The following is a 19,651-nucleotide window of genomic DNA, read 5'->3' on the forward strand; positions in this document are numbered from 1 at the left end:
CTTCCTCTTGCTCAGAATAATCGCCTGAGAGGGCATAAATTCAAATTGAGGAAAGACGGTTGTAGGATAGATGTGCGGAAGTTTGCCTTTAGCCAGTGGGTGGTTGATTGCTGGAACAAACTTCCATCTGACAGTGTAGAAGTTGATAGCTCAAATAGATTCAAGGCAAAACTGGACAAACATTTGGAGCAAGTGGATGGGTGAAATGAGATGGGTCTGTGCATTTTGTTTTGTTTTGTTTTTTGGCTGATGCTATTTAGGCTTGCTTTCTTGCATCATGTGCCCTTGCTAATGCCAATGCTAAATTATGGAATGTTAATCCTTTTAGCTCTTAATTCGTGCTTTCTACAGTAGCACCTCTATTAAGGCTGAGCTGGACAGGTATTTGGAAAGAATGGAGGTGTGAAATGGGAGCGTTTTTTTTTTACTGATGCTGCATAAGCTTGCTTTCTTGTATCCTTTGCCTCTACTAATAAATGCTAATGCTAATAAATGTGCAGAAGATAATACTACATCAAAAAGAAAGTGATGCCAAGTTTTTTAATTTTTGTATTTTTTTGTGATTTTTTTAAATTATGATTTAATTTTTAAAATAATTTAACTGTAATAGTGGGCGATCAAGTCAAAATAAGAACAAATTAATATTTAAAACAACTTATGAACAAATCTTTCATTTTTATGAATTTTCAAAATTTCATGAAGAAACTTGCTCCACAAGCCAACTGCTAATGAAAAACTCATCCCTCCCTTGCTCATTTTTTAAAAACTCACTTTGGAAAGGGTTAACACTTAATTAGTGAATCTTCATTCACAGTGAATAACTACCTTCTAGAAACAAATAATCTTAGTATGTCAGAGAAAAGATGCTTGCCTATTTATTAACAAAATCTTGCCATAGAATGTCATAGAAGAGATGCTTGCCAACAAAATCAGTTTTTCACATGGCTTGACTTGAAATATCACCTTTGCTATCTTCAATGACATTCCATTCCAATTTCTAGGCAAGATCATATATCTCTACTGAGGATTACCCTGACTTCGAATCTCTCTTGGCATAAACACATTACAAATATTGCTTCCTCTGTATCTAAAATACTGAGTTTTCTTTTTCACTCTCAGCATTACTTTTCTTCCAAACAGCTGTTCACTCTACAAATCGCAAATCTGCCCTACCATGGAGTATTGTTTCCACATATGGGGCAGTGCCGCCAAAACCTCTCTCTCTCTCAGGCTTCTAGATTCCATTCAAAAGAAGGCAGTTAGATTAACCCTTTACTGGATGCACCAGCAAAACGAACATAGTTGGTTGCAATGTATCTCTCAGATGCATACTAAAGACTATGTTTAAAAATCAGATACAAAATTAAAGACTATGTTTAAAAATCTAGTTTATTCATAAATAACATATACAAGAGTTTCAAACGTTTATTCGTTAAGAAATTTATTTTTACATACTTTTTTTTATATAAAATATTTTTATATAAAAAATTATTTTTTGTCTTGTTCATTGAACATTGCATTTTTAGAGCATGATGCACAAATCATTTCTGCATGCTCTAAGCAGAGGTACTGCTTACAATTTATGCAAGAATACCTTGTCAGTCTGGTTCCCTTTGCTTGCCAACAATTAGTGCACCGTATGCAGATGCTCTCCCATTCTGCGCTTGTAAAAGGCTCAGTACTCTGTAACTTTAGTTGAAGGGAAGTTACACCTCGAGGGACCTGGCTCCTCCGATGAAGTTCCTCAGAAAGTTGCTTGAGGAAGAGTCTGCGGCTCTTTACTTCTTTCTCATTTCCCATGCAGATCACGTGTGCATTGATTCCACTAAAGGTTTGGTATGGCATAGAATATCACCATTGGCCAATGACAACAAGCTCTCGTCACACTGTAAGTCACACACATCTGATCCACAGTATCTACTCCAGACTTGGTTGCATTATAAAATGTTACAATTTCTGGTTTCAGCTGATCACCTGTTTTACGGTCAATGGCATCATAAAAATGCAAGGAGGAAATCAAGATGACATTCTTTGATTTCTTGGGTACATAAGAAACAATTGTTGCTTCTTCCTCGAAGCCAAACAAACTTGATTTTTCGGGTTGGTTCTTGGCTGACACAAATTCGACTGGGATTTGCGGCTTATTCTTTTTTATCTTTCCAACATAGTTTCCTTTTTCTGAATTCCAAAACCAAACTGACATCCGTAAACCAATTATCTGCCATAATGTTCCACCCAGTCCCATGGATAGGTTCTGCCAGTCTTTTGACACCATCAGCTGGTCTATTGCTGATTTGGTATGGACCTTTGGGTTGTTTCCCTGTATACCCAGTCTTTTGACACCATCAGCTGGTCTATTGCTGATTTGGTATGGACCTTTGGGTTGTTTCCCTGTATACATTTAAAGATTGTAAGAGTACAGCAACCTGGCATTGTAAGAGTACAGCAACCTGGCATTGTAAGAGTACAGCAACCTGGCATTGTAAGAGTACAGCTAGGTTGCTGTACTCTTACAATGCCATACTAAGGCCATATTTGTTGGACTTTGAAGGCATATACTGTTTGAAACCGCATTTCCCTCTGAAGGCTTCTAATTTCTCATCAATAGTTAGATTCTGACTCTGAGAGTAACATGTATTGCAGTTCTCTATAAATTCCGTGAAAATCTCTCTTATGGGGGCGAGGCGATCACATTTTCTTCTCTCATCTCTGGTTGTTCGATCATCGAATCTTATACACCTGATGAGGAACTTGAGGCATCTCTGGTTCATTACTAAGCGAAATTTTTCAACGCCATTTCCGTCAGTTCCCCATAACTCTTCCAATCTCTGCTTGTTACTCCGAAATGCTCCAGATAAATAAAGAAGACCAATGAAAGATTTTACCTCAATTTTGTCTGTAAATTTGGCATCTCTTTCCTGGCTGCAGTTTGACTGAAAAGTTTGAATATACTGATTTGTGTATTCAACAATTTTATATAAAATTTTGTCTGTAATAAGGCAGTTCCATGCTCCATAGGGTGCGCTGGCATTTCTTGCTTGGCCAATAACTCCAGGCAACTTTGTTAGAAGATTTTGAGATCTGTGCCGAATTTGTGTTGACCTCTTTATTTTCCTCCACTTTGTTGATTTATCCTTTCATATGAAAAAATTGCCAGTCACCCTCTTCGCTGCAACTTTTCTCCTCTGATGTAACATCTTGTGCACTCTGCAAGTTACCTTCTCTTGTTTCAATGTAATCCTCATGGGATTCTGTCCCATCATCACTTACTTCCTTAGAAAACAGCAGGGTACAAATAATTTCAGCGTCATTTGCATTACTTGGATATAAGTAATCCATCCCAGTCATTAAGAGCAACACAGCACCACTTATGCAGATAGATGCACTGTATCTCACAGATACAAACAGCAGACTGAATCAAAACCAAAAGGCTTGGGAAAATGTAGGAAGTTACATTTTAATGTAATTTCCAATGTAGGAAGCTACTGAGAAGCACCACGTGCGCAGCTACATCTTGTTCCCAGAAACAACCCAGAAACAAAAGATATGACATATGTATCTGAGAGATACATAGCGACCAATGAAGGATTAATTAATGACTCATCTCTAACAGAACCTCTCCACTCTGTCTCATAGACATTCTGTTTCTGCTGCATGCCTTTTCTATAGATATTTCCATGGGCACTGTTCTTCTGAATTGGCTTCGATAATTCCTGCTCTCTCTTTCAAAGAAATCCAAACACATGCCACAACCAGTCAACATCCCTTCACTGTCCAACTTCAAACTCACAGAACCAACTTTTCTTTTTCCGTTTTCTGGAACAGCCTTCGTTCATACGTATTTCTGGAAAATTATAATCTACAGAAGTTCAAGTCTAATGTGAACAAATATCCTCTTTCATCTTCTCAACCTCCAACCCATGCACAGTACTAAGTACTACAGGTTCTAATACCTCTCGTGTTTGGGGTTTTCATTAAAAAAAAAAAAAAAAAAAAAAAAAAAATCAATGTCAAAAACAAAACTTTTTTTTTTTAATGTATTGTTAATCTTGTGGCCTTGTTAAAATAATTATTAAAATTGCAAGAAACATTAAGGTACATAATTAAGTACAGAGTAAAAATTATTCAAAAAATTTATTACTTTAAATATTTTTCATTTATCTGAGATTTTCAACTTCATAAATGGAACTAAGATATTTGCCTAGTTTTGTTTTGATTATTGCATTAATATTATACCACTACCCAAGCTTTCAATATGGCATTATAATAAAAATATAGCTAAAACAAAGTACTTACTAGATTTTCCAGCAAGACTTTAACTGGAACAAAATGGCGGGAAGTGTCAAGAAGTAAGCCTCGATGAGAAAACCGAGGATAATCCAAAATTAGGGTGGTATTGACAGCAAACTGAAAAAAAAAAAAAAAAAAAAAGTTTAATATAATGGTTATTTTATGCCACATTCAAAATAAAGTAGTTTATTTATATCAAATCTGTCACAAACTTTGCATTTATATTTTCAGTACTGACAATTCAAGGCTTGTACAAAGAATGAACTCCTTAATAAACAACTGTATATGAAAGAAATTCAGCAGACAATGAAATAAAAATTATGACTAAATAAGGTTGTCAAAATATTATCCAATAATTGTAAAAAATTAAGGTCTGAATCCAAATTTAATACAAAAATAAATTTCATATAAATATATAAAAGGCCACTGAGCATATCTATTACTGAGAGAGAGAGAATACTGTTATTAAAGTTAAGAATATGTATAATTAAAAAAAAAAAAGCAACTAAATGAAATAAAATAATTTAATGAATTCAATAGAAAACAGAGAAAATCTGGCATTCGTAGGCAAAATGACAGCTTATTTTGTTAAGAGATCCTTTTAAAAGTTGCATAGTTAAAGGATTGCCATTATCTCTCTTTTTTTCTTTTACTTGCTTGGACGTTATGAATGAGGTAACTACCAAAATTACATGCTATTATATTTCAGCATTGCAGCTGAATGAGCAGTTGAAATAAAAAAACGTTCTGGTATGTTTTATCTGTTTGGAGTTAGGTACACAAGTCCAGTTAAGCAAGACTTCCAGAGCAAACTACTTGTTGCATCAAATAGTTTGCTAGAAGTTTGAATAAGATTTTTCTATACTTGTGGAAATCATAGATAACAGAAATTTTACTTTCCTTGATTGGATGTAATGATCATCGGGAAAACAGATCAGAAAGCAGTTTATAACAAACTGGAACAGTGCTCAAGCATTCAATTTGAGCTCTGGTTCTTCTCTTGAAACACAATTTGAAAAACATGTCTAACCCAAATGACCACTGGAACTAGAGTACATGTATTCTAAAACATAATAGAAACCTGCTGATTTCCACTGTTTACTCAACTGCTATTGCTAAAAAGCCTTTATAGCAGTGATGAAATTTGTGTACAGATCTCCTACTCCTCTTATAAAACAATAAAGAGTACTTATTTAAATCAATGGTATATAGAATTTGTGCTCAATCTTAGGCTTGAATTTATTGATGTTGTATGCAAAATCTATTAAGTTCTATGGTATTTAGAAGGCATGAACAATATGGCGGATGCACAGAAACAGTGTTACGCAAACAAGAAAAGACTGCATTATGTAGCAGTCTTTTAAATAAAAATTAATATTAGTATGGCTAAATGATGCAAGGAAATGGACTTTCTCCATTGCTAAAAGTGGCCATCCAACTTGTTTTGAACTTTACTGAACTCTCCACCTTTGCTAACTTGGCAGGCAATTTATTTCTGTTTTGTCAAAGGCAGAGATATGACATACAACATGCTGCCCTGAGATACAAGATAAGCTGTTCTTTTGAGAAGTACAAGTAGTTGTACAAAGGGTACTAGGAAAGTTTTGCAATATGACGCAACAATGAATCACAGGAAGCTGCTTGTGCTGCATGTTGAGACATGTTCATACGTGCATAGTAGCCGCTGCGCCAAGTCGATGGGCTCAGTTATTCATTAGTAGTGAGAGTGTAAAGTGCTTGCGATGGCATCGTGGTCACGAAATGAGATAAGGACAGTTTTGCGGTATAATTTCGTGCGTGGTTTAACCATAGACCAGTGCTTAGAAGAAATGACTCTTGCACTAGATGATGATTGTCCACATCGTACAACGATATTCAGGTGGTATAGAGAATTCCAAAGGGGAAATTTCACTCTGGAGGATTCTGAGAGGCCGGGAAGGCCACGAACGTCAGTTACGGAGGAAAACGTTACTGCTGTGAGGAAAATGCTTGACGAAAACAGGCGAGTGACCTACCAACAGATAGAGGATACTTTGGGCCTAAATGCACCAGCAATTCGTTCGATTCTGCAAGATCATTTGCACGTGAAGAAACTTTGTTCTCTCTGGGTGCCGCATCAACTGACTGAAGAGCAGATGACACGACGTGTGACTTGGTGCCGGGAGATGTTAAAAAAGTTTGATAAGGGACAATCTCGGTATGTGAACAACATCGTGACAGGTGACGAGACTTGGCTGTACTATTACGATCTGCCGACCAAGGCTCAAAACAAAGTTTGGGTCTTTAATGATGACGACACACCCGTAATTGTCAGAAAATCCCGATCTGTAAAGAAGAAAATGATAGCTGTATTTTTCAAATCGAGTGGAATTGTGGAACGTGTCGTTTTGGACACACAGAAGACAGTCACAGCTAAGTGGTATACTGAATAATGCCTGCCTAAAGTCATTGGATCTATGAAGAACCTGCGGCCAAAGTCAAGAATGGACACCTGGTACCTCCATCACAATAATGCTCCAGCTCACCGCGCCAAAGCCTGCACCGAATATTTGACCATGACAGGACTGAAACTTCTCGAGCACCCTCCCTACAGTCCAGACCTTGCTCCCTGCGACTTTGCACTGTTCCCGCATGTGAAAATGAAGCTAAAAGGGAGGCGGTTTTCCAGTGATGAGGACCTTCTACGGGCTTGGGACAACGAGTGTGCTTTAACTCCCTAGTGAAACTTGGCAGAACTGGTTTAAAGATTGGTTTCGGAGGATGGAGAGGTGTATTGAATGTAGAGGAAATTACTTTGAAAAAATTAAATAAACAAAGCTGTATTGCAAAACTTTCCTAGTACCCTTTGTACTTCTACTAGTTGTTTAAATGCTTAATGTCTGTAATTGTAACTAATTAAAAAATATTTAACCTTCAAAACATTTAGTTAAAAATATGTTAATTAAAGAAGCAGTAGCTATTGTTATCAATCTACACAATTTTTTCATTATACAGTGGATTCCAGTTATTTGGGCCACGGTTAATTGGGGCAAATCTTAAAAAACAGAACCCAATCGAGAAAATAGCCAGGGTTTACTTCGCTTAATTGGGACAACATGCCATTTAATCAGGGCAGGAGATAGCAGCACTGAAGATTACCCTACGACTGTCTCCGACCGAACTACGTGGTACAGTCGGATTTCTGGAGGTCACAACCATAAAACAATTAGCAGTCATCTGTTTATTGGGATTTTCTGTTAGTGAAATCTATCATAAGTGGATAGTAAACTCGATCTTATTGAATTTGCGATAATACCAACAGCTGGAATTCTGTGGGTTATTATGGTGAAATGTGTTTACACTTCCATGGATTCTTCAATGATATAAAAAAATTAATTTTCAGAATCTTCTCTTCATTCCTATTTTTAAAACTTGTAACTTGTTACTCCATTCTCACTTGCACGTATCGTGTTACTTGCAATTTGTGAGTGTGCTGTGTTCTTTATTGCTTACCTTTTTACTGTTTTAAATTTTAACCCCCACCCACAAATGTCAGTGAACAGAAATGTCAACTAGTTAGTTGTATGTACATATTACAGTACGTATTAATTATTCTGATTATCACGTATATTCTTCCGATTTTCACATATAATTTAATGTTTTAATTGATAAGGTAATAAAGGGTAAATTTGTGCTTAATATATCTTTACTTTTATAGCCTGTGGATAATATTCCTCCTATTTTCACTAATTAGAATCACTGTTTAATAGAATTAAAATTCAATTCACAAATGTGATCACAATGACCAGCACTTACTACACATCGTATAGTGAACGGTACTTTACTATGGCGAGTTCATCGTAACATGATTTGATTATAGAGTGAACCAATTGTAAAGCGTGCATCCATTGTATTTTTAACTATTTACATGAAACTTCGGATAATTGGGGCAGCTACTTAATTGGGTCAAAATGCACTAGTCTCGATGTGTCTCAAATAACTGGAATCTACTGTACTTCAAAAACGTTATAAAAGTACAGTTACAGTCTCCAAAACTTTAAGTGCTGCTACTTCTGTTTAGCAATTGACAAAAAATGTTAATTAGTCTTCGCAAGTTAAAAGAATGGGGTCAATATTTTCCTGATATAAATGATAAATAGCTTCATTAAATAGCTTTTTTTTACTGTACTTCTATAGGCAGTACAGTAAAAAAAAAAAATCCATCAAACAAGAAATACTTATCACGTGAAGCCTAAACGGAGCAAGAGATGGAATCTGGATTTGACATAAAAGTCATATGAAGATGAGTCATTCAGATCACATATCCAATGTCTGCCAATTCAGAAACAGTAGCAACAGTGAAAGAAACAGTTATTAAAAAAAAAATCAATGAATAACTGTTAAACATATTTAAAGGCACAATTAATTGGGAAACTGCATGAAGCCATGGAAATAAAGTGGCAGAATCTTTTTCCATTCAGAAAAACATGCACTCCACACTTGTGACTACTGATGCAACATCTGCCATAATAGATGCAGGGTTTGAAATGCTTGATTACCCCATTCTCTAGACCCAGCTCCTGGTGACTTCTTCCTCTTTCCAAACACCATAAAGGAGAACTTGGACAAAGATTTCACTCTGATGAAGAGGAGATGTATGCTATAAGAGAATGATATACAGAGGACAGCAATCTTTTTTTTGTGGTAGTATAAAAGGGCACAAGTACCAATGGAAAAAATACATTGCAGTTCAGGGAGACTATGGTGAGCACTCAAACTTTTTAAAAGTTGTATTTTTTCATAGTCAAGACCTGCTAAACTTCAAAGCACAATTTGCTTTTAGAATATTTTAAATTAAAATTGTACTTAATGAGAAAGGAATTTCTAATATTCAGATAAAAAACCACTTCCCGGACTGTTGGTATTCTTTCAATGGGAAGACAAGCTTCTAGATGGGCAAAAATTAATGAAATGAAAGGAATAAACTGATTTTAATAATATATTGGACTGATTCATTTTAGTAAAGTTCTCTCTCTATATAATAAGCCGGGTATAACTAGACTGTGATGAACACTTTGAATCAACCCAATCCAATACATTACAATTTCTTTCTTTCTTTCGTTTATATAAGAGCCTGCCTTTCCACTGACAAAATACCAATAACACTGAAACAGCTGTCTTGCAAGTGGTTTTTAAATCAAGTGGTAGTAATTTCTCATCAACTACACTTAGATTTCAACTATTCAATCTGTAGTATTCTAGGAATAGACTGCTTTAAAGTTTAGTGGGTCTTGACATCTAAATCACTGTTCAGGATATTTTATAAACCTATGAATTTGATAGCATGCCTAAATTCATAACTCACCTTTATGACAGTTGCCTTATAGGTAATAAACCTTAGCTGACATTTTACACCCAATATATATCATTACTCAACTTAGGAATTTATGTTGTAATAATTCAAAAATTTCATGTCTTATTTTCTTTCAGAAACTTGCTGTGAAAATAAGCTTGAGCTGATTGTTTCTTTTCTGTTAAATTACTATCAATAAATAAATTACTCTTTATCTAGCAAAGAGAGAGAGAGAAAATGAATGATTAAAACTCATATTACATAAGCTAGCATCAACAGAAGCTACTATTACAAACTTTTTGTGTGAAACTGTTACTATAAAATTTAATGCAAAGTTTTACTAATAGTTAGGCATTGGTTATAGAAATCCAGAATGTTTTGAAAGTAGATGTCATTATTGCCATTAACCAACTTTAGTCACCTAGCTGATCTTCTAATGATCAGGATGTTGATGCTATGTTGCATTCCCGAGGATTACCTGGCTGAGTCATTGCTTTCTAAGCACGTGTTGCATGAAATAGGATTGAGAATAAGTTTTTGTTTATATTCCAGCATAAATACTAGATCACAGAGTTTACATTAATTATTTTTACAATGAATACAATCATTAACAATATTCAGCAGTCGCACAGGCCTGAACCACAGTCCATTCAAAGTGCATGTGCTTCTGCGCCCTGCTGCCTGACCACTTGAGCCTAAAAATGTTTTGGTTTACACTGCGGCATGATCATCATGTCAGAGGAGTTTACAATAAATGGTGAATACAACTGCTTTTAATCATATTCAGCAGTCACACAAGCTTGAACCATGGTCCACTCAAAGAACATGTTGTTGTTGTTGTTGTTGTTGTTATTTGGTTTTTAGGAGCACTAGCCAACTAACGCTAGTGCTTCGTTAGCAGTTAAATTGTACTTTTAAATAAATACATATAACGACTTAGATTACAAACGTAATATAATTAATTATATTTAACATAATTAATAACATAATTATTTATAATTAATTAATAAATTAATAGAATCATGACTCAAACCAGAGCAGCAAAGCAAAAGGCTCAAGCTAATGGAAGTGCTGTGGCTCAGAGCAGAACTGAGGGGGGCAGTTGTCCTCTGACTCACAGCCTTATAAAATGCACTGTTTGCTTGATGTTTGCAGAGCAATCGGGTACGGGACATGATACTGCCATGGGAGATGTCTTTGTGTGTGCGGGATGCAAGGAGTGTATCGATATCAGGCAACAACTCAGCGTTCTATGAGAGCTTGAAGGACAGGGTGGATGCCCTCGAAGAAACTAAATTGAGGAGCCCATCAAGCTCTCAGCTGCCCACATCAACGCCAGAGCTTGCACTTGGGCATCACGTGACACAAAGGCAACCCCCAAGGCAGAATGCGCTGGTCCAGAAGGAACTAGTAGTTGTTGGTGACTATTGTCAGGGAAACGGGGAACATGCTTTGTAAAAAGGATAGGTGGAACAGGACCAGGGTATGTCTGCCAGGAGCAAAAGTTGATGACGTTGTAGAGCGAATATCATCTTTTAAGGGCACAAAAGGTGATATAGTTGTACACGTTGGCACTAATGATATTAAGAGTAGGAGACCGGCAGAATTACTTAACAAGTACGGGTCACTGTTGAACAAAAGCCGAGAATTAGGGTTGAATTTAAGTGTCTGCAATTTTGCCCAGACACGATAGGAGGGAGTATATGATGAGAGTCTTGTCGATCAATTCGGCCCTGGAAAGATTGTGCAAGGCTCAAGGGGTAGAATTTTTTTCAGCCTGGACTGTACTTGTTAACAGGAGAGATTGCTTCTACAGGGATGGGATACACTTAAATAGAAAGGGTGCAAGAATATTTACTGATGCTATCCAGGCAGTGTTAGGTGAACTGCTAGCTTGGGGAGAGACAAAGACCAATAGATTGACAGTAGCCACTGGCAGAGGTGAAAGAGGTTCTTGCACTGCTTCTATTAGAATGAGCAGAAGCCTGAAAAACAAGATGCATGATATTTCAGAGACTGCTGGGAGCCATTGCGGTACAAGTAAACACATGGGTTGTGTTAGGGTAGCTAAGAATAGAAACAGGTGCAGGTATACTTGCATGTACACCAATGCTAGGAGTTTAGTAAATAAATTTGGTGAATTTGAGGTATTGCTCAAAACATTAAAGGCAGATATTGTTGGGATATCAGAGACGTGGTGTCACACAGATATAAGGGATGCAAAACTGCAATTTGGGGAGTACAACGTCTACAGAAAGGATAGACAGGATAGGAAGGGGGGAGGGGTTATGCTATTAGTTAAGAAACACATAAAAACCAAGGAAGTGAGGCCAGTCAACATCGCTGGCCAGTGCAGTGTTGAGTCAGTTTGGTGTGACATAAGCATTGGGAGATCAAAATTGAGAGTAGGAGTGTGCTATAGGCCTAATGACTCGGATGAGTATAATAAGAAACTGTACAGTGAAATAGAGTGGGCCAGTAAATCAGAGAGTCTTATAATGGGAGATTTTAATTTCCCAGATATTTACTGGAATTTGGGGGCTGGTCACTCACACACTAGCAGGGCTTTTGTGGATTTATTGGATGATTGTTTTCTACATCAGCATGTTCGGGAGGCAACTAGAGGGAGTAATACTCTTGATTTGATTATCAGCAGTGATTCTTCATGTATTAAGAATCTGCAGATAAATGAACCACTAGGTGGCAATGATCACAGTGTGCTGAAGTGGGATTTACTCAAAGAGGTAACTACCATTAGGGGTAAAGGGAAGGGTTATTGCTTCCGTAAAGGCAACTACGATGGACTGAGACAGTATTTAAATTCTATACAGTGGGACCAACTGATGATGTTATCAACAGCAAATTCAAAATGGGAAGCATTCAAAGAACTTATCTTGGAAGCTACTAGGCTTTACATACCAACTAAGAAATATTGTTCAAGGTTTAGGCCAAAATGGATGTCAGATGAACTAATGAGGCATATGGCAGAGAAGAAAAATGCATGGGATACATACAAATTAACACATGACACAGAAGCCTATGATAGATACAAGTTGATCTGTAACCAAGTTACAAAGGAGGTTAGGCAGGCGAAGGCAGATTACGAGAAATCCTTGGCAAGGGATGCAAAGAAAAACAGCAAAGAGTTCTTTACTTATGTAAACTCTAGAAGGAAGGGGATGAATCAGATTGGTCCACTTGATATTGATGGATCAACTGTTGATGATCCTGCTCAGGCAGCTAACAAACTAAATGAATATTTTGCATCGGCATTCACACATGAGGAGTTATTCAGCAAGGGGAATGCCAGAGGTGTATTCAACTCTAGCAGTAAGCTACAGAATCTTGAAATAACTGGGAGTAAAGTGGAGGAGAAACTGTTGAAGATAAACACAAGAAAGGCACCCGGGGTGGATGGGATCTATCCAGTTATATTAAAGGAGGCAGCAAAGGAAGTAAGCAAACCCTCAGCCATAATTATGAGAGCTTCCTTGGACTCAGGGGAGGTACCCATAGACTGGAAATGTGCAAATGTGACCCCAATTCACAAAAGAGGATCAAAGGCTGACACAAGTAATTATAGACCTGTGAGCTTAACTTCTGTTCCAGGAAAATTAATGGAGGCACTGGTTAAAGAAGCACTGCAGGATCATTTAGACAAGACTTCAGTTATAGCTCGGACACAGCATGGCTTTGTTAAGGGGAAGTCTTGCCTGACCAATTTGATTGGATACTATGATGCAGTCACAAAAGAACTGGATGCAGGGAATAGCTTTGATATTATATACTTGGATCTTAGAAAGGCTTTTGATACTGTTGCACATGGAAGACTGCTACACAAATTGGAGCATTGTGACATTGGAGGCAAATTGCTGCTATGGATAAAGGGGTGGTTGAGGGGGAGAAGACAGAGAGTGGTAATCAATGGACACTGCTCATTGTGGACTAATGTTATTAGTGGAGTCCCTCAGGGCTCAGTGTTGGGTCCATTATTGTTTTCTGTATTTATAAATGATATTGATGATGGTATATCAAGCTTAATGTCCAAGTTTGCAGACGATACAAAGGTTGGCAGGGTTGTCAAGGACACTATTGACACTATGCTGCTGCAACAGGATCTGGAAAGGTTGAGCAGATGGGCTGAGAGGTGGCAAATGAAGTTTAACATTGACAAATGTAAAGTACTACACATGGGAAACAGCAACCCCAGAGCAACGTATCAACTCTGTGGTACTACACTGACAGTGGTAGAGAATGAAAGGGACTTGGGGGTGGTTGTGCAGGCAGATATGAAGTTCTCTGAGCAGTGCAGACGGGCTGCAAGAGTAGCTCATGGAGTATTGTCAATGATATACAGGAATTTTTCCAGCAGGGATAAGGAGGTGATTATTCCCTTGTATAAGGCAATGGTCAGGCCACACCTAGAGTACTGTATACAGGTCTGGAGGCCTCATTTCAAGAAGGATGTAGAGCTGCTGGAACGAGTACAGAGAAGGGCAACAAGATTAGTGAATGGAACAAAGGGGTGCTCTTATGAAGAAAGGCTTAAGTTTTGCAAATTACAGTGTCTGGAGACTAGGCACCAGTGAGGTGATCTGATAGAGGTGTATAAAGCCTTGAATGGTTTGAGCATGCTCAATGCTGATGGGATTCTTCCTCTAGCTCAGAATAATCACCTGAGAGGGCATAAATTCAAATTGAGGAAAGACAGATGTAGGATAAACGTGCCGAAATTTGCCTTTAGCCAGCGGGTGGTTGGTTGGTGGAACAGACTTCCATCCCTTGTAGTGGAGGTTGATAGCCTAAATAAGTTTAAGGCTCAGCTGGACAGGTATTTTGAACGAACAGAGGGGTGAAGTGGGTTTTTTTTTTTTTTTTGGCTGATGCTGCATAAGCTTGCTTTCTTGCATCAAATGCCTCTACTAATGCTAATGCTAAAAGGCCATATTGCTCCGGGGGGTGGTCATTCCCTGACCTTTCCACATCCTCCGTATTTGGTGGGCACGGGCTCGAACCCTGGTTTAGACCAGGGTTCGAGCCCGTGCCTGTCAAGAAGTGTGTGCTATGCCCTTGTGCTCTTGCCCACCTGGCTACGGAGGTGCCTCAAAGAACATGTGCTTCTACACCCTCCTGCCTGATCACTGGGCTATGTCGAGCTTGCTTTGTGGGATAGGACATTTGAAATTTATTCCCAGTTGGAATATTGCTTCCACAATTATCATGTTAGATAACCAATACAAATTCATGACGTCAATAAATAATACAAGAGACAATGCTTCCCAGACATGGTCAATATAGAAAATGACAAAAGCCTCCCAAAAATTTCGAAAGAAATACATGAAGGCTAGTAATCCTACAGCTATAAATACTTCTTGAAGTATTCACATGTGCTAAATTTACCCAATCATTCACTGCACATTTTAGTAGTTTCTAAGGTATGTTTGTATGAAGCTGATGTAATTATAATACAGAAAGTGATATTTGTAACATGGAAATGTGGAATATGTATTTAGCAATTGCAGAACTAAGAAATGTCTCTTCTATTTTTTGATGTTTTTCATTTCTCATATTCCACAATGGAGTGAAGTAATTAAATTCCCTCGCTAATAAAAATTACAATATTTAAGCTATAAAAGCAGATATTACCATTCTATTTCCCAGTGGATATACAAGCTGGCTGAAAGTTTCAAGGCCTCTTAATGCTCCCCAAACTGTTGTGCTAAAAAGAAAGGCTTGCCCTGGCATATCTGGACTATTTATCTTGATTAGATCTAAAAAAATTAAAAGAAAATAAGAGTAAACATTTTTGTCTCTCCACTAAAATGTGCAAACTATCATGAAAAAAAAACTTAATTTTCAAAACTTCACTAGCAAAACATGACTGATATATGTTAGTAACATTCACCATTAACTGAATGAGTCATCAACAATGTTATATACATAAAAAAACCTCCAAAGAACATTAATAGTTCTAGTAATAAACAGTTAGAACTCCTCTATAACAAAATTCTCTCTACTACATTTTCTGATGAACTTCAGATTTCAAAGAAAATTACTTATAATTTTACCTCCATATAGCAAAATTATACTTCTGTTTTATTATGTTTTGGCTGGGACCCAGACATTCCTATTTCAGAATTAAGACCATACTTAGCGTGCTTTGGTATGATACACATAGTCAAGTACAGGCAGCGTCACCCTTTATTCATTAAGTATTATTGTCTCAACCGAAAAAACTTATTACAATAACATTTATCATAACACATAAAATTTATGTAAAATAAAATAAAAATAAAATAGCAGTAGCTGGCAGGATGAGGTGTCCCATCCTCAACTGGATAGTGAATGGTGGTACATAAACATTACATGGAATAATAATAATAAGTCGACTGAGTGTGATCATGAATCATACGTTTTGCGCTGATAAAGCAAGACCACATATACAAGATGAATGGTGTGTATATAAATGCTATATGGAATAAAATAAAACAAAAAAAAATTAGTCAATGGGCAGGGTCAGATGTCTGGTGTCGGTAATGCAAACCACGTACACAAGATGAATGCCAGCACTCGTCACACTGTAGAATGGCAGATTCCATAATTGGGTGCATATGTACTCCCCTATTACGGTTCAAGACACTATTACAAATGGAAATGTGTAGTACCTCAAACCATGAGCACTGGCAGTAGTCACGTGAGTAGTCGATGATCAAGATTGAGATCAAGATTGTGTTGTTCAACCCAATAATGTTCAACAACAGCAGAGCATTCGAAATTAGCAGATCAGCGAGCCCTTTCATGTTCTGAGACACAATCTTTTAATCTACTAGCGGTTTCGCCTACATAACAACCCACACATTCAGGACATGTAATGCAGTACACAGAACCGCTACGCAAGGAGGAGGGGATGGGTGTTTTCACCATAGAAATAATCGAACATAATTTCCACCAGGAAATTGCATACACCGTATGTGTTAAGAGCTCGAAATCCTGGTAAGATGTTCCGACACGCCTAGATAGTAGGGAACATAGGCAGTTGAGGTACACTCATTATCATGTCTTGAAACAAACTCAAGAGCTTGTAATTCATACCTATCCAGAATTTCAGAGAGATAACCACAGTAAGAAAGATCCACCCTTACTTCGGAAATCTCTAATTGCCTGTCATCTATGGAGCTGGAATGGATCCAAGTTTGAGTAAACAAGGTACGTGCCATGCTGCGTAAATGACCAGGAGTATGCAGACCTGTAGTTTGTAAACTGGCCTGCACACATAGGTTTTCTAAAAACTGAAGTTGTAAAACATGAGCCCACATCTCTCTAGTTCGTTCCTCCGTGGCAATATTGGCCATAATAGAACTGACAGGAGCACCCATCCACAGCTGTGCCGTGAACTTGGTGGAACAGAGTTGTTAAACATGATCACGTTGCCAATCAAATACAGATTGAGGGCACAGTACAAACATCATTGGTAGAGAGCAAGGTCTTGTTCCCCAAGGTGGCATATGCATCCAAAAGTTGCCTTGCACAGGCAATAGCCTGCAACACCGGAACAGAAATGAATAGGGAGACCACATCAAAGGAAATCGTGACCTCATCCTCCGAAATAGTAAGATCTACATCTCTTATGATATGTAGAAACTGCAAACTGTTGGACACAGTATAATTAGTTCTCCCCACAAGGGGTGTTAATAACTTAGCAATGTACCTGGAGAGTTCATATGGAGGTTTATTTTATGTTACATCAGTTTTATGTGTTATAATAAATTATTTTAAAATCAGTTTTTTTTGGCTGAGACAATAATACTTACTGAATGATTATGCAACTCAAAACTCAAGGCCTTTTTTCCAACCCTTTATTCAATAAGTCCATGCAAATTTGAAACTCACAATCAGTTCAGGAAAGGTTAAGAAAGACTACAAAAAAATTCTGTCAGCAGCACATTCCCAATGTTCATTGGTTTGAATCATTCTGTTGATCAATCAGTTTAATGTGTGATTTTTCTGTCTGTTATGCTCACTTATCAATTTATCATTAATGACTACCTATCAAATCAATTCAGCTGGATGTAAAATCTCCTCCACTGTTATAGCATGACATTAAATTTTATGATATAAATCTGAATGCATTCTACCAATGAATGATAAACCAATCACTGGTGGTGAATATATAAATTACCAAAATTAATAAATTTTCTCTACCATTAGAACTCTTCTTTTTTCATAAGTCTGCAGATAGCAATACATGCAGCTCGGTCACAATTCTGACCAGCATAAGATTCAAAAATTATGCTTGCTAATTACAAATGGACAAAGTGGATACCTGATATAGTCTAACTTTTATTGCTAATTGCAAAGTCTCCTCCTTGCAGATCAGAACTTCTCGTCATTTCACAAAAACATGTAATGGTCTGCATGTTTATGTGAAAATAATGTCAAAGTTACCACTAAAATAATGACCAAGTTACCAAACACTCCAGTTTGGTAACTTAATCATTTTGCTCTTACACACATATATATATATATATATATATATATATATATATATTTTTTTTTTTTTTTTTTTCAGTGGGAACAGTGTTCATATAGTTAGCAAATTGAGTTTGCTCATTTTTACCAATAGCCCATCAGGATACCATTACAAATTGCAGCAAATGTAGCTTTAAGGGCAAGTTGGCTAATGTTATGAGCAGAGTCCCACAGGCTTCCGTTCTTGGTTCCTTACTGTTTCTGATATTCATTAATGATACTGATATAGGTATTTAACCCCAGGGGTTCACATCTGGTGAGTATGGGCTTGGCACACCCAGGGGTCCTGAGCTGGATATCATCATTCTTCTCTTTCTTGACGATTCCCTTCTACTTCTCTTTCTGTCTGTCTCTCTCTCTCTCTCCAGGGTAATTCTGTTTTGTTTTTTTTTTCAGCTGGTGCAGCATAAGCCTCAGGCTTTCTTGTACCATATGGCTAAAAATAATTTCAAATGATACAAAGGTGGGCAGTATAGTTAATAACATTTAACTTTGTGCGTGAAATAATTTTCTTGACACAGTATTTATGTAATCAGTGTATACTGATTCCAGAACTGGAATCAGTATACACTGATTCCAGTTCTGCAACTTCCGGAAGCATTCCTGATAGGTTTCCTTTGGAACTGATAATAGTTCCTGTGTCATGTTTTTAATAATGTCCTTTAAAAATTAAGAGTGGTCATCCATGAATTCATTGCCAATTCCACACTGCCTCATGAGTCAAAATTAAATATGATAAGCATGATCTTCATATTATATAAGATTGTCTTGCTTTTTTTTTCTTTTTTTTTTTTTTTTGAGTCATGTAGAAGATGGTCTTCCATTGAGAGGACCAGGCCTTTGTTTCTGGTCATAGCCATACACCCATGATTTGTCACAAGTAATGGTGGAAGAAATACAGTGCAGGTCATCAGCAGCATGTTGATGAATCCTGACGTGGGAGAACTCATTGCTCTCTGATCAGTGAAGACAAAATGCTTCATTCCCAAATATTGTGTTAAAATTGATTGAAATATCCCATAAGGAATATCATTTTCATTAGGAAGTTCACAGTTAGTTAAATGCTGATCATCATTTGAATATTAAAAAGAAATAAACAAGACTTTGAATATGTAGGTTGCACAGCTTGGAAACTAGGTGCCTTAGAGAAGATTTGATTGAGGTGTTAAAGGCTCTGAGATGCAAAAGTGAAATGAATGAGGACAAAATTTTGACAGTTATAAATGATTCTAGAATAGGGCCCATAAATTCAAATTCAAGTTATGGGGGGGGGATTTTAAACTGGATTGCAGGAAGCTTTATTTTATCTAGCGAGTTATAAATTACTGGAATAAGTTGCCTACATAGTTAGTAGAGGCTGACAGTTTGGGAAAATTCAAAGGTCAGCTGGATAGTTACCTACTGGAAGAGGGAAACACATAGGTTGCCTATTTTCTTTTCTTTTATTAATTATTTATTTTATTTAATATTTTTTATTATTATTATTTTATTTATTTTTTT

The 19,651-nt window shown here is 37.0% G+C and overlaps 1 protein-coding gene across 1 annotated transcript in view; it reads right to left on the bottom strand.

The window, feature by feature from the left end:
* LOC150078108 (beta-hexosaminidase subunit alpha-like) overlaps positions 1-19,651 on the bottom strand; it is a 165,183-nt gene that overhangs the window by 87,914 nt on the left and 57,618 nt on the right. Inside the window, exons 5-6 of the mRNA XM_090385061.1 lie at positions 15,269-15,393; positions 4,297-4,407 (exon numbers count right to left, since the gene is read on the bottom strand). Coding sequence (XP_090241187.1) covers positions 4,297-4,407; positions 15,269-15,393 — 236 coding nt within the window. The remainder of the gene's footprint in view (positions 1-4,296; positions 4,408-15,268; positions 15,394-19,651) is intronic.

Source organism: Mastigoproctus giganteus, chromosome 11 (assembly GCF_048544385.1).
Source record: "Mastigoproctus giganteus isolate SK-2022 chromosome 11, ASM4854438v1, whole genome shotgun sequence".
NCBI lineage: Eukaryota > Metazoa > Arthropoda > Arachnida > Uropygi > Thelyphonidae > Mastigoproctus > Mastigoproctus giganteus.